Source organism: Hyalella azteca, unplaced genomic scaffold (genome assembly GCF_000764305.2).
Source record: "Hyalella azteca isolate HAZT.00-mixed unplaced genomic scaffold, Hazt_2.0.2 contig11629, whole genome shotgun sequence".
Lineage (NCBI taxonomy): Eukaryota > Metazoa > Arthropoda > Malacostraca > Amphipoda > Hyalellidae > Hyalella > Hyalella azteca.
The window spans coordinates 428352-442143 of NW_025941620.1; the positions used below are offsets into that span (position 1 = coordinate 428352).

At 38.3% G+C, this 13792-nt stretch overlaps 1 protein-coding gene across 1 annotated transcript; it reads right to left on the minus strand.

Annotated features, from left to right (window-relative positions):
• Positions 1 to 1660: 1660 nt before the first annotated feature.
• On the minus strand, positions 1661 to 12655 carry LOC108676461 (PTS-dependent dihydroxyacetone kinase 1, dihydroxyacetone-binding subunit DhaK). The gene is made up of 13 exons (XM_018164533.2): positions 12304 to 12655; positions 11658 to 11751; positions 9905 to 10015; positions 8174 to 8262; positions 7481 to 7576; positions 6811 to 7017; positions 6044 to 6218; positions 5504 to 5736; positions 4762 to 4921; positions 3913 to 4011; positions 3517 to 3692; positions 2630 to 2760; positions 1661 to 2121 (listed from the first exon to the last, which is right to left on the minus strand). Exons 1-13 carry the CDS (start codon positions 12409 to 12411, stop codon positions 1995 to 1997), a joined length of 1806 nt encoding a protein of 601 aa, XP_018020022.2. The 5' UTR covers positions 12412 to 12655; the 3' UTR covers positions 1661 to 1994.
• Positions 12656 to 13792: the final 1137 nt, after the last annotated feature.

Consider the following 13792-nt stretch of genomic DNA (forward strand, 5'->3'; position numbering starts at 1 on the left):
GCTTACCTTGACATTCAGAGAAGAATACAGAAAGTTACAAAATTCAACTCTGGTCAAATTTTTGAAAATTTTAGAATATATATATTTTTAATTCACCCACTGGGTATTTTCAACGCTGCTTTAACGATCTTTCTATGGGTTATTTTACTACGTATTTTTAACATTTACTTTTCAATGTTCTTTTGATTTTTTACGGTTAGCACAGCGAATTTTTTCGGATAAGGCGCATCATCGCAACTTAAATGTGAGAAATAGCTTCCACGTGTCCATAGCTTCCGGGAAAACTCCACGTGTAATTCAAGATACATTTGGTTAACTCGATACGCTTGGAAATTCTGATGGAATAAAGATATTTTTGCTGGGACGGAAACTAAAAAATTATCGAGCATTGCGTACATATATATCTAGAAAATGTGTGCGATTTGTGACTGAACTCGAATAATCTTTTATGTCTTCGTGGAACTTTTTCGACATTTTAAAAAAATATTTTTTAGTGATTTAATTTTTTCTATATTTTTTTTTTTCAGATTGACAAATGCGTCAAATTAACTGCGTAACTCGGAGCCTATCGTAATTCATCGCAACCGTCGTTAATTTTACCAAAATTTAACAGTGAAATTATTAGAAAAATTGAAGTTTTGCATCTGGTATATTTACGTTTTGGAAGGGTTCATTTTATACTTTTGCTGTTTGCCAGTTTTCGGCCAAAAAAACTTGCCAGAAGAACATGGCAGCGTGCCGAGTAGGTGCGGCTCCAGCCGGGGCAATGAGTCGAAAAAAACCTTCATAAAACCTACTGTTAAAACCTCGAAATATTTCCCTTAACTGATGATCTCTAGCAGTAAAACCTTGAAACACTTCTATTCACAGATCAACTCCAGCATTAAAAGCTTGGAACACTTCTTATCCACTGACGAGCTTTATGAGGAGATTGATCTTATTTAATCAATCAATATTAACTTCATCAGAAGGATCTTCTCTTGGCGATACTCGATTAGTACGGAAACATTTGCGATCGATCGTGAATTTGCAGTGCGATTATCTATCGTCTCTATGTTTATATAGTTGTTAGAATCACGGCGGTCGGAAGTTGTAAATACAATCTGTAGTTTTAGCTCATTAGACTCCTCCGCTGAATTGGTTCAGCGTAATTCCAGACGTTAATGGGGAAACCGTCTAAACATTTTCATGTGAAATAATTATTTTTCTTATAAAGGAACAGTGATACAAATATTGCACCTATTATGTGAGTGCATTCGTAGTTGAAGCTCGTATTGAGAGTTAGTCCGTTTTTTTTTATTCACGAAGAAATTTTAGTTGCATTCTGTGGATGTAGAAATGAATGAATCTATATTTTTTCACTCTGTGTATATATATAAGCATCCAAGATTAATTTTGTTTCAATATTTTAATGCTTCGGTTTGAATACTTGGGAATCGAGAGAAAAGTATATATCACTGAAAACTCAAAATATCAGCTAGAATTGAATACTGATTGACTGAAAATATTTCTATTTGAGGTTATCAGCAAAACGCACCGCTCGACGGAAAAAGTAACACATTCATGCGCGCTAAAACTCATGCGAGCGTGTATATTTTCTGATGGATGAAAATTCCCGCGAATTTGTCGCGGAAGAAATTATATTTGTTAAAGGTAAACGAAATACTCGAGAATCATGTGCCAATAACATATTTTTTGTCTGCTAGTTTATTTTTAAAATTAAAAAGACATGGATGTTTTACCTGAAACCTGTGACGAGTGAACAACATTTAACCTGCAAAAGTACCGTCATATTAATCGGGAGCGTTTTATGTCAGTTCCACAGTGACATAGAATTTTCTGAAATTTTCACGGTTGAATCGACCATATGCAATTTTTGTACATTGTTGTCCATCAATCTACTAAAACCAATAGCTTCTTGTGTATAACGAGAAATGAATATTATATTCACCTTCAAACATATAATATATAAATTCAAATGCGTATAAATCTGTTTAAATTATTGTCTGCGAATCCTGCTTCGCAGTCTGCGCGAGGCTGCCCAGTATGAGGGCCACGGCTCGAGCCCCAGCGTCTTCTTTACGGGCGTCGCCGCCTCGCACGTAGCTGGCGCGACCAGCTCTGTACCAAATGAAATGCTTCATACTTTTGTTGACGAGATGAAGTAGTTAATGATATTATATATCGCGTTTATTAACAAAATGAAATAAGCAGCGTTTTTTTTACCTCGTTTATTGACAAAGTGAAATAATTAGTGTGTCCATTGACCCAGTTTATTGACAAAGTGAACCAATTAGCGTTTTTATTGACTTTGTTTATTGACAAATGAACTAATTAGCGTTTTTATTGACCGCGATTATTCACAAAATGAAATAATTAGCATTTTATTTACCGAGTTTAAGACAAAATTAAATAGTTGTCATTTTTATTAATACCGGTAGCGTATTTATTGGTAATAAAATTTATCAGGAACATTTATTGTTTTTTTAATGTGCTTAGATAAGGGACGCTCAGGCATTTGAAGATGAAATCGATCGTTTTTCAATTGACTCGTCTTCTAGTTGACTCACATCTAGGTCATCTAGAGAATACATAGTAAAAGTAATATGTATTTAGTTCTTAGCCTCACCTCGCCTTCATGGTGGAGGTTGCCTTAGCTCCGACGTCAGCAGCATCTGCGAGCGCCTTGAGAACTGCTGCAACTTCTTCACTATTTGTCTGATTTTTGGCGGCTGCTAAAGCTGGGCATATTGCGTCCAGCTGCCATATAATGAACAAATTTACACCATTTAAGGTTACTGTATTAATAAATGATTAAATGTTAATCAAATTCATTCGTAAAATGGAATGATCATAATAGATGATAATTTAAATTGTTTTTCATTGTTTCTTCTCAGAAATCCTTTGATTTTTAAATGATTTTATCTTATAAAATTACTTATCGAATGTTATTAGGAATATTTGTAAACAATTGATGCGAGATAACAGCTCCCGAATCTGGTGGTTCGAAATCTAATGGTTTGTAAATGTCTCTTTATTTAACTATGGATTATTTACGTCTAAAGTTAAACAAAATATGTATGCAATGTTATTAGTAAAAATGTACTACGTTTTGAAAATTACAAACATCTTATATAATTTTATTTTCTATTTCTCAGTTTTTAAACCCACCATGCTTCGATGAGAATTACAAAATATCTTATATAATATTATTTTCTATTTCTCAGTTTTTAAACCCACCGTGGTTCGATGAGAATTACAAAACATCTTGTTTAATTTTATTTTATATTTATCAGTTTTTAAACCCACCGTGGTTCGATGAGAATTACAAAACATCTTGTATAACATTATTTTCTATTTATCAGTTTTTAAACCCACCATGGTTCGATGAAAATTACAAAACATCTTCTACAATTTTATTTTCTATTTATCAGTTCTTAAACCCACCATGGTTCGATGATAATTACAAAACATCTTATGTAATTTTATTTTCTATTTATCAGTTCTTAAACCCACCATGGTTCGGTCCCCCGGCTTGGCGCCGCCGTACTTCATAACCGCGGCCACTCCATCACTGAGCGCAGACAGCCAAGCGTCAACGGATAACTCCACGCACTTTGCTCCCATATTTTGGGATGCTATTTTTGATAGACTGGTGGACATCACCGAGAACATGATCGAATAGAGTCCTCCTGAAGCAAATTACATTGTTATTTTAGTCAATTAAAGTGAAGACCATCAACAATATAATAAATAATTAAAATTGGTGATAAATTTGTAGTAAGTAATTAGTATTATCATAATAATTATCATCAATATTGATCACAATTACAAGTAGTCCACTGAAAGTATTCGTTTTGAAGTGAACGTAGAGATTGTATTATAATTCAGCAGCTTTTTCACGGTTCTTACCTGATGTTCCCCCCATGGACTCTCCTAACATCTGAGCAAGAGTGTCCAGCAGCTTGATGGGTTCAGAACACGGCAGCTGATCCAGACTGAGTGCCATTGCTGCCGGTGAACCCGATCAAAAATAGTATTAATTTACTAACGTGTTATCTATATATTTTTGTTTTTACCTTAGAATGATCGTTTGCAGTCAATATCTAATTGTCATTTTTCACAGTTTGTGCGCTGGTCAAGATATTTACTGTCTTTTTAGCGCATTTTCTCATATATGGAAAAAATGCACTATTGTGCTCGCCATTCCGTCTGTCCGTCCGTGACTTCAAGTTTTCGTCGACGAGAAAATGCGCACTCTGTCACTCTCTGCAGTGAGTACTGAGTTATATTTTTTAATGATTGATTGACTGAAGACTTATTTAAAGGCTTCTGGGTTTCTTTCGCTTCAAGTTGTCTGCTCTATTTTGTTAGTGAATAATTCTTAATGAATCCTTTGCAGAATAATCATTATAATTTTTTGAACAAGTTTATAAAACTCAATTTTATTACAGTATATATTTTATAAAGTACAGTACGCAATTACGAGATATAATTTCCTATCGTGGATATGCGTTTTGCTCGTTCTGGAAGCTTGGTGCTGTGTATATAAATATTCCGGGCTCTTAATTATTTACTTCACATTGCTTTATTTTTGAAATTTTAGACGGGAATGGACTACACATAATTCTCACATCTCAAAAATCATCTTTCTCGCGCAACATCGCGTTATGCTATTTTTAGTCAATAATTAACACAGTCCACTGAGTCTTAGCAAACGACGAATTCATAGCCAAAGTAATTCTGAAATTAGTTATTTACTTGTGGCGGCGAGGGTAAGCGTAGAGCCACAATCTCCGTCGCCACAGCCACTGTCCAGCTCGTTGAGGCGGGCGGTCCAGGAGGGCGCTGCGGTGCAGAAGTCGTGCAGAGCAGACCTGATGAAGAGCGTTGCTGCTGGGCTCACATGCACTGCCGACAACTGTAACGTGGGACAATCAGGGAACTGAATGGAGCTTTGTACAATATCGATGCACTTTTTGCACATTATGACCCAGAAAAAAATACGTATCAGTGTTACACGCATAAAGTGTGTCATTATTTGGAGAAAATGACTCGACCATTTTTCTGAGTGGAGTAACCATGCGATGAATTTCTGAAGTCAGTCAATTGCTGCTGCATTCAAGTTACGTGCAGTAAAGATACGCTGATATTTTTTAGTTTATTCAATCTTTACTGTTGCTTTTGCTCTTAATCTTTTCTTTTTAATTTTTTTTAAATCCTTCGTTAAATCTGAGGAATATGTGATGTTAAATCTCTAACGTTGAACCGCGGCTGCTGAGCAGACCTAAAATTATCTTAAAAGTTTGTCGATTTCACTTTTATCGTTCAATCAAACTTCAATATCATTGTGTTTCTACAATGTCGGTAATACTGTTTAAAACCTACCTTATTACCTTATGTGATCGAGGATATGTGTACGAGGTTTTGTTGCTGTTATTTAGAACATTTTCTTCTTTCTATATACTTAGTCCGCACTTTGCTATCTATTATCCTAACTCACTTGCTTGATGCTGGTGGATGCAAGTTTTTCAGTGAGATCTTCAAGACTTAGGGATCCTCCCTTAGGGATCCTGCACGGTTGCTGCCACACAGGCGCGTCTGTCGGGGCGTCTAACAGGTCCAGCCAATTGAGGTGGTCTGAAGTGTGCAGTAGAGTAACATGGAACCCTCGCATGTCCAGACTTGTCATGAAGTGACCTGCGTATATTCGCTCCACAATGATGCCTTTCATCTCTGCGTGGAGAAAACGGACAATTAGTAAAATCGTTCTAAATTAATCGATTTCAGGTGCGATATTGCATAGAAGAATTTTAAAACAAGTTTAAGCTACAGTACATTTAAATGAATGAAATAATGAAACTGTTTATCTGCAACTAATTTTTGCATTTTAATCGAACAAATTTATCTATTTAACTTCATCCTTGCTATCTAATTGGCATTTTATTCGATACTTATAAAGCTTAAATTTACAATTTTCATCTGTTACTATGCATAAACATTATATTTCAGCGCTGTACTATATCTGAATATCCTCCTGTACCCAGAAATGACGCAACCTCGTTAGTGATAACGAGCATCTCCAAATGCGACATGGAGCCCAGGTTGTTGATTAGCACCACGACTTGGTCCCCGGGTGCGAGTTGCAGTCCAGTGTGCGAGTCATGATTGAGCATATGCTCCAGCACTGTCGCCACCACCTCCTTTGCACTCGATTTCTGGTCCCAAACATTGAATTCATGAATTTATGAGAAGCATACTTTGCGTAAACCAGTGCTTCGTTAACGTTTTTTTAATTGAAACCGCTTTTGGAAAGTGAGGGCAATTCGAAGTTGCGTCTGCAAAAGTATTAAAAATTTACGTTCAATATTTTCCATGCGCCATTCAGCATATTTCTATTCCCTCTCGCTGCGATACAGACCCACATTTTTGAGAGCGCTGGTCTAAGGCTGAATTAACTGCTAAAATGTAAATAATCCATTCGACCATCGTCACACATTTCTACAGGTTCAGTAACGGTTTTCTTTAGATATTGACGTTCGTAAAAATTTTGATTGGTGATTATAAGATCAAAGGTGATTATAAGATCAAAGGTGATTGATTATAAGATAAAAGGTGATTATAACATCAAAGGTGATTATAAGATCAAAGGTGATTATAAGATAAAAGGTGATTTTAAGATCAAATGTGATTATAAGATCAAAGGTGATTATATGATAAAAGGTGATTTTAAGATCAAATGTGATTATAAGATCAAAGGTGATTATAAGACCGTATACATGAAAATTGTTGAACGTAAATGATGTTTACCGTTAAGGACCCGACTCCAGCCTCTCCATGAACCCCAAGACCAAGCTCCAGCATGCCGGGGGGCACAGTGAAGAGCGGAGCAGATGCCCCTGGAAGGGTACAGCCTCCTGCCGCTACCCCGAGGGTCGCCATTCGCTTCGTGATGTCGTCGCACGTTTGCAGGAGTTCGTCTAAGGACGCACCTCGCTCTGCTAATGCTCCCACAATCTGTTCACATTACGGAGCAAAATATTGGTCCTCATTGGTCAATATTTTACTAATGATGAAACAAATACTTATTATTAGATTTATACAGAAATTTTGGCCGAATTAAATTATTCCGATAGTTCGTTTATTTAAATGGGGTGATGAGGATTTGTTTCAAGTTGAATCTGTTGAACCCAACTTCATTATCGGAACCAAAGGTTCGTCAGATGAGATTGCCGGTGAAAGCTTAGCAAGGACTAAAATTAACAAGAAACTTTATGAAAATTAATTAATTTCAAATTTTCAAGATGGCTAATACATGCTCGTGAATGTTTTCTTATACATGCTCGTGAATGATCCAGAATGGTCGTAAGGCCATCGTCACAAATTTCTGCCGGTTTAGTAACGATTTTCTTTAGATATTGACATTTGTAATAATTTTGATTGTTGTACTAATGTGATTAAGATCGTGAGGCCTCCACACCTTGATGAGCAGCATGCCCCCACACAGACCCCTGCGTCCCGCCGTGTCTTCTAGTGACGTCATGGCAGAGTCATCCTGCACGATGAATATCTCCACCTGGGAAAAGAATATCAACCTTATCAATTATCGGCATCCTGATGCATGATAATATCATTCAACAATTGTATTACTTGGCCTGAGGTTAAGTTCTATTTTAACCCTTTAACTCTTTTTATCTCCCGCTCGTTCTAACTTAAACCTCAATATAGAACGAGTGAAATTTATTAATCTATTGCAGAGATGCTTGTAGCCACTTTTATAAATTCAATAATTACCATGCGTGTGGAGAAATTTATTTTTTTACTTTCTATCTTACTTTAAACGTGACAGTGAATGGATGCAGAAAAAGTCTTCCTCGGCTCTTTAGGCAATGTAACCTGATTTGTTAAGCAGTGACGTATGAAATGATTCTACCTGATCCTCAAATAGTTGATATGACTGCTGATATGACATAGATATGACTGCTGATGAAAGCAGCTATATTCATTTGATCAAAACTTGAATATAATGCGCAGTGATGCTTAAATTTTACTAAATGTACTCTTGTTACGAGACATGAATTGTCAAATTATGTGTAGTAATCTATTAGTTCTTGAGAAGAATAAATTGATCAGTATCAGCTGAAATGAGTAATTATTGACTAATATTTCTGACCCTGTTAGGAAGGTCCCTGCATCTTTCGACGGCTCGACCAAAGTTGATTCGGTCGCCTGTGTAGTTGTAGACGAGCACCAGCACTCCACCTAATATTCCAAGGTATATTTATGAGTATTTCTTAAGTGTATTGCTTTATTATTGTTAGATTAAAACCTATGACATCATCTGGCGCAGTGTAATAGAGAGGGCTCGTTTTTTTAACAAATTGTTGTTGGGTGCTCGGGAATAATTCATTGATTTAGAAGAAACTTTCTCCCATCCGACGGCTGGTGGATGGTAAAAATGTTATTTGCCTAAAGAGTCTTTCCTATTTATTTGTTACTACTTATTCACAGAAAGGTAAATAATGTATATGAAAATCGTTAGTTTAGAGAATTGGTACTTAGAGCAATGTAGCATTTCATTTTTCCAGATTTGGAGTGTGAGAACTCACCTGCATTAATTGTCGCCACTCAGAGACCTGATCGCCCACTCGTATGACGGCTACTCACTCCCCGTATGGTGACTACTCACTGCCCGTATGGCTCCACCGTATGGCGGCTATTCACGGCCTTGATGGCTCACCAGTATTGCGGCTACTCACTGCCCGTATGGCTTCACCGTATTACGACTACTCACTGCCCGTATGGCTCCACCGTATTGCGACTACTCACTGCCCTTATGGCTCCACCGCATGGCAACTACTCACGGCCTTGATGGCTCACCCGTATTGCGGCTACTCACTGCCCGTATGGCTTCACCGTATTACGACTACTCACTGCCCGTATGGCTCCACCGTATTGCGACTACTCACGGCCCGTATGGCTCACCCATATGGCAGCTACTCACTGCCCGTATGGCTCACCCGTATGGCGACTACTCACTGCCCGTATGGCTCCACCGTATGGCGGCTACTCGCGGCATTGATCGTTCACCCGTATTGCGACTACTCACTGCCCGTATGGCTCTACCGTATTGCGACCACTCACGGCCCGTGTGGCTCCACCGTATTGCGGCTTCTCACTGCCCGTATTGCTCTACCGTATTGCGACCACTCACAGCCCGTATGGCTAACCCGAATGGCGGCTACTCACTGCCCGTATGGCTAACTCGTATGGCGATCACTCACGGCCCGTATGGCTCCACCGTATTGCGACCACTTACGGCCCGTATGGCTCCACCGTTTTGCGGCTACTCACTGCCCGTATTGCGACCACTCACGGCCCGTATGGCTCACCCGAATGGCGGCTACTCACTGCCCGTATGGCTCACCCGTATGGCGACCACTCACGGCCCGTATGGCTCCACCGTATTGCGGCTACTCACTGCCCGTATGGCTCCACCGTATTGCGACCACTCACGGCCCATATGACTCACTCGTCTTGTCGCCACTCACGGCCCGTATTGCTCACCCGTATTGCGGCCAATCACGGCCCGTATGACTCACCCGTCTTGTCGCCACTCACGACCCGTATGACTCACCCTTCTTGTCGCCACTCACGACCTGTATGACTCACCCGTCTTGTCGCCACTCGAGGCCCGTATGGCTCACCCGTCTTGTCGCCACTCACGGCCCGTATGGCTCACCCGTATGGCGGCTACTCACTACCCGTATGGCTCACCCGTCTTGTCGCCACTCACGGCCCGTATGGCGACTACTCACGGCCCGTATGGCTCACCCGTATTGCGGCCACTCACGGCCCGTATGACTCACCCGTCTTGACGCCACTCACGGCCCGTATGACTCACCCGTCTTGTCGCCACTCACGGCCCGTATGGCCCGCTCGATGGTAGCAGCAGGAGGCGACGCGAAGACAGAGCCAGCGACCGCGGCAGCCAACATGCCCCGGCCGACGTAGCCTGCGGTGCACCGCGCGATTAAATTCATCGATTTTGATACGTGAATTTTTAGATTGATAAGAACTTTAAAATAGGTTATGTGTTTTTAAGAATAAGGATTGCTTTCAGGGAATTTAAACCATATTTGATAATAACTTCTTTTTTCTGTACCAATTTTTTATAAAAAATATTAAAGTGAGTTATAAATTATTGCGCAGCGTTCAATATAGTCAACGCTTATTAGTTTGGTTCCCTTCAATATCCTTATATCATCTCAACATCATTAAAATATGACTTTCTCTTCTTCTTTAACAAAGGCTTATCTATTTTCCGCACACACCTACTGCCGATTATATCTGAGCTTCCTATCTAACGCTAACATCAGTAAATCATGGAAGCGGTTACATTAAAATTATCAGTAATTCATACTTCGCTAGATATTTATATTGGATAATGTCTGACTCGAGATGACAGGAAAGTCTAAAGGCTTCAGTGACGTATAGAATACTTAGTGTAATGGATGCATTTGTCACTGTACAATGTAACTTCTGTAAGATAATGATATTGAATATTTTGGGAGCCCTATGACGAAGATTCTATTTTTCACTGAAGATTCAGCTAGCATATAAATATGCATGCATGGTTCCAGTAAACGCGCCAAATGCTGGTTGAGCAGATTCCATTCGAATCCCTCGCTAGTCGCTACAGCCGAAATATCTGAATTTACAGTGATTATTGCCTTTGTGTGGTACATTAAGCTATAATACAAAGTTTAATCTTATAATTGTTTGCCAACGTTTTTTTTTCATTTGAAGCTTGGCGCCGTAAACATTTAAAAATATAACTCAGTACTCACCGTAGTGAGTGACAGAGAGCGCATTTTCTTGTCGACGAAAACGTGAAGTCACCGACGGACAGACAGACGGACGGACGGACATGGCGAGCACAATAGCGCCTTTTTTTTCATAAATGAGAAAATGCGCTAAAAATGTTGTTCAAGAGCGTATCCAGGATACTCATGAAAGGATTCTATAATTACAGGAATGATCGAACACGGGCAACGCCGGACTGACATATAGGTGGTTTTAATGTAACGCAGGTTAACGTCAACCTTGTTGAACTTTTGCAGCACGATCGAAAATGTATTGAGCGAAATGAATAGTTTAGACATTCGGCGCCGTAGCTTCCATTTTTCATTTTGCATTCCCTATTTCATTTTCAGAAAATGCTCCAAGGACAAGCCTCTTTTATCACGACATTTGGCCTTTTCTAAGCCTTGCTAATAATTATTAGTGAAACTTGCCATATCGTTCCAACATCTCTTAAAAAATAATATTTTCCATGTATTTCTCGGAGTTATGGCAAATATTATCCAATACCAATGAAATCAGCGGCTCCTGCTCATCTTCGAAACAACTTTTAACATAATTGTGGAATTATCTTGGTCAGTTGTCTGACAAATTTTATACGTGTCTAACTGACCAATTATAAATCCATAATTATGTTTAACATAATTGTGGAATTATAATTGGTCAGTTTAACACGTCATCACTCATAATTCCACAATTATGTTTAACATAATTCTGGAATGACATTTATCAGTTTAACACGTCATCACGCCTCATTTGAACTTGCTTTCTGCACTAGCGCAGATTTGGCTCACCAGCAGCGAAAGGCTCGTGGCCTGAGCCTCCTCCTGAGACGATGGCCACGCTCCCTGCGTCTGCACTCGCCCTGCGCCCGTCAACCAATACGGACTGAGGAAAAAATATTTTAATTGGAAAATTTTAATCAATTATGATATAAATTTTTTGACCATGCCTCTCGTTTCTACTTGAGAAACCTTGAGATAGTTTCCTGACTTGCCTACCAAATGAGGTTCTTATCTCGTTGCAGGTCATTTGTTTGCTAGTGCGATCGAGTGGTGAATATGATTTAGAATTATATGTTATAGCGGAGAGAGATATCGTATTCGTAGATAATTCTAACAACATATGTTGATGCTATTTCACGGACCAGTGCAGTTATATAATAAATGTTCGTCATAATGATCATGAATTTTTGCAACTTCATTATTTTGTAAACTACGGTACGCTTCATTTTCGTGAAATGTTGTAGATATGTTTGAAATTAACAATTACGTCTATTCAGGTTGATCCAAAATTATGTTATATGGCCTTCCTCAAAAAGATTCAGTTATAGTTATGAAGATGTTTAATTGCAGACACTTATGATTAAAGAATATGCTACGCCGATTCATTCGTTATATGAATGAATCTTGTACTGTCGTCTAATTTAGATGAACTTACCGACCCTGTGAGCTTGTACAAAGCGTTGTTTATTCTGCAGAGTCCGGACAACATTTCGTCTACGCACGACTCGGGCGCATTCAGCAGGAGCGTTTGCTTCGATTCCATGGTCGCTTATGCCGCAAAATTGATTTATTTTTTAAAACATATTCTAGTTAATCGTTCCGCTAAAATCTCATTTTTATATTGTGCTAAAAAATTAATTATGAGAAACTTATGTAGCTTATTTATCCTTATCCTAAATCAACATATCGCCAATATCTTATTTTAAGATATTGGCTTGTTGTTAAGTTGTTGGTTGATAGTGTGTGGTTTTATATGTGCATTTTGCATGTATACAATCTAGGGTGCACATTCTCATTTCTAGGGTGCACATTCTTTGATTTTCTTATTTTAAATACCTACCTATCTTGAGCCCTTTTAATTTTTTAATGATTAAATTGGCGTATAGAATACATTTATTCTCATGAATAAATTTGCAATATTAAAGTTTTCAAAATAGTAGGCTCCATATGTAGTGGTCTCCCTTCATTCTTTTTTATTGTATCTTAAATTTTTTACGATAAAATGCAGGATAGTGGATACTATAAAAAAATTGTGTTTATCGTTACCTAGTGAAAATTTGCCGGTACGATGCCTTGCCTTTTCATCAATGCGTGTGCTTCTACAATCACCATGTTTTCTGTAGTTGACTCGAGTCCATGTGTGAAACTGACACACTTGGACTCTGAAACGAACTTTTTGTTCCGAACGAAGCCGAAATCTCAAACAGGCGCAAGCTCCCACACGACTAACACTTCCATATGAATTTATAGTTAAGCCATGAGATGCAGTTGGTCTTATCAATAAAGATCATCACAATAACGGTAACCATTTTGTTATAAACTAATTTAAAATACCTTAAAAAATGTATACGACCGTAATGAGTTGATAGTTATTAAATAAAGTGGAAGAAAATAAAAAAGTACGTTTACTGTACAGCGACACACATCCCACGCACCGAGTAACATCACACTGACCTTGGCTGCAGGAGAGTCTTGCTAACAAAGCTCAGTTCAACATATGTTGTTACAATTATCTAAGGAATAATCTAATCTCGTGGAGAATAGCACGATCTGATTGCTCAGCATCTCCGCCACTCATCATTTGTGTGTTTATAAACAAACTTGGAACAAAATCTGTATTCCAGTCATACAATTGTATAAACTTCAAATTTGCTAGTTGATTATGGCCAGAAGATTAGAGGCGATCGTGACTACTTAAGTAAATTCAAATTTTTATGTAAGTATGATTTACTTATTCAACTCATTTTCAATCGCTTTTGCAATACCCCGATTCGATCAGGTCGGAAGTTCACGATAAACTTAACTGTGAATAGGATGAGAAATTTATTTTTATTTTAATTTATATTGGCCCTCGATTTTTCGTTAGCTATATTTACATTATCGTTTTGTATTTCTCACTTCCGACTTTTTCCGGCAGAATTCGA

Bases quoted from the DNA above. Each gene is read 5' to 3' on its own strand.
- LOC108676461 (XM_018164533.2), bottom strand. From the start codon at position 12,411: ATGGAATCGAAGCAAACGCTCCTGCTGAATGCGCCCGAGTCGTGCGTA. The intron at 7,577-8,173 runs GTCAGAAATATT...TTCTTTTCCCAG, and splicing joins GCAGGGACCTTCCTAACAGG to GTGGAGATATTCATCGTGCA. The intron at 4,922-5,503 runs GTGAGTTAGGAT...CCCACGTTACAG, and splicing joins CATCCACCAGCATCAAGCAA to TTGTCGGCAGTGCATGTGAG.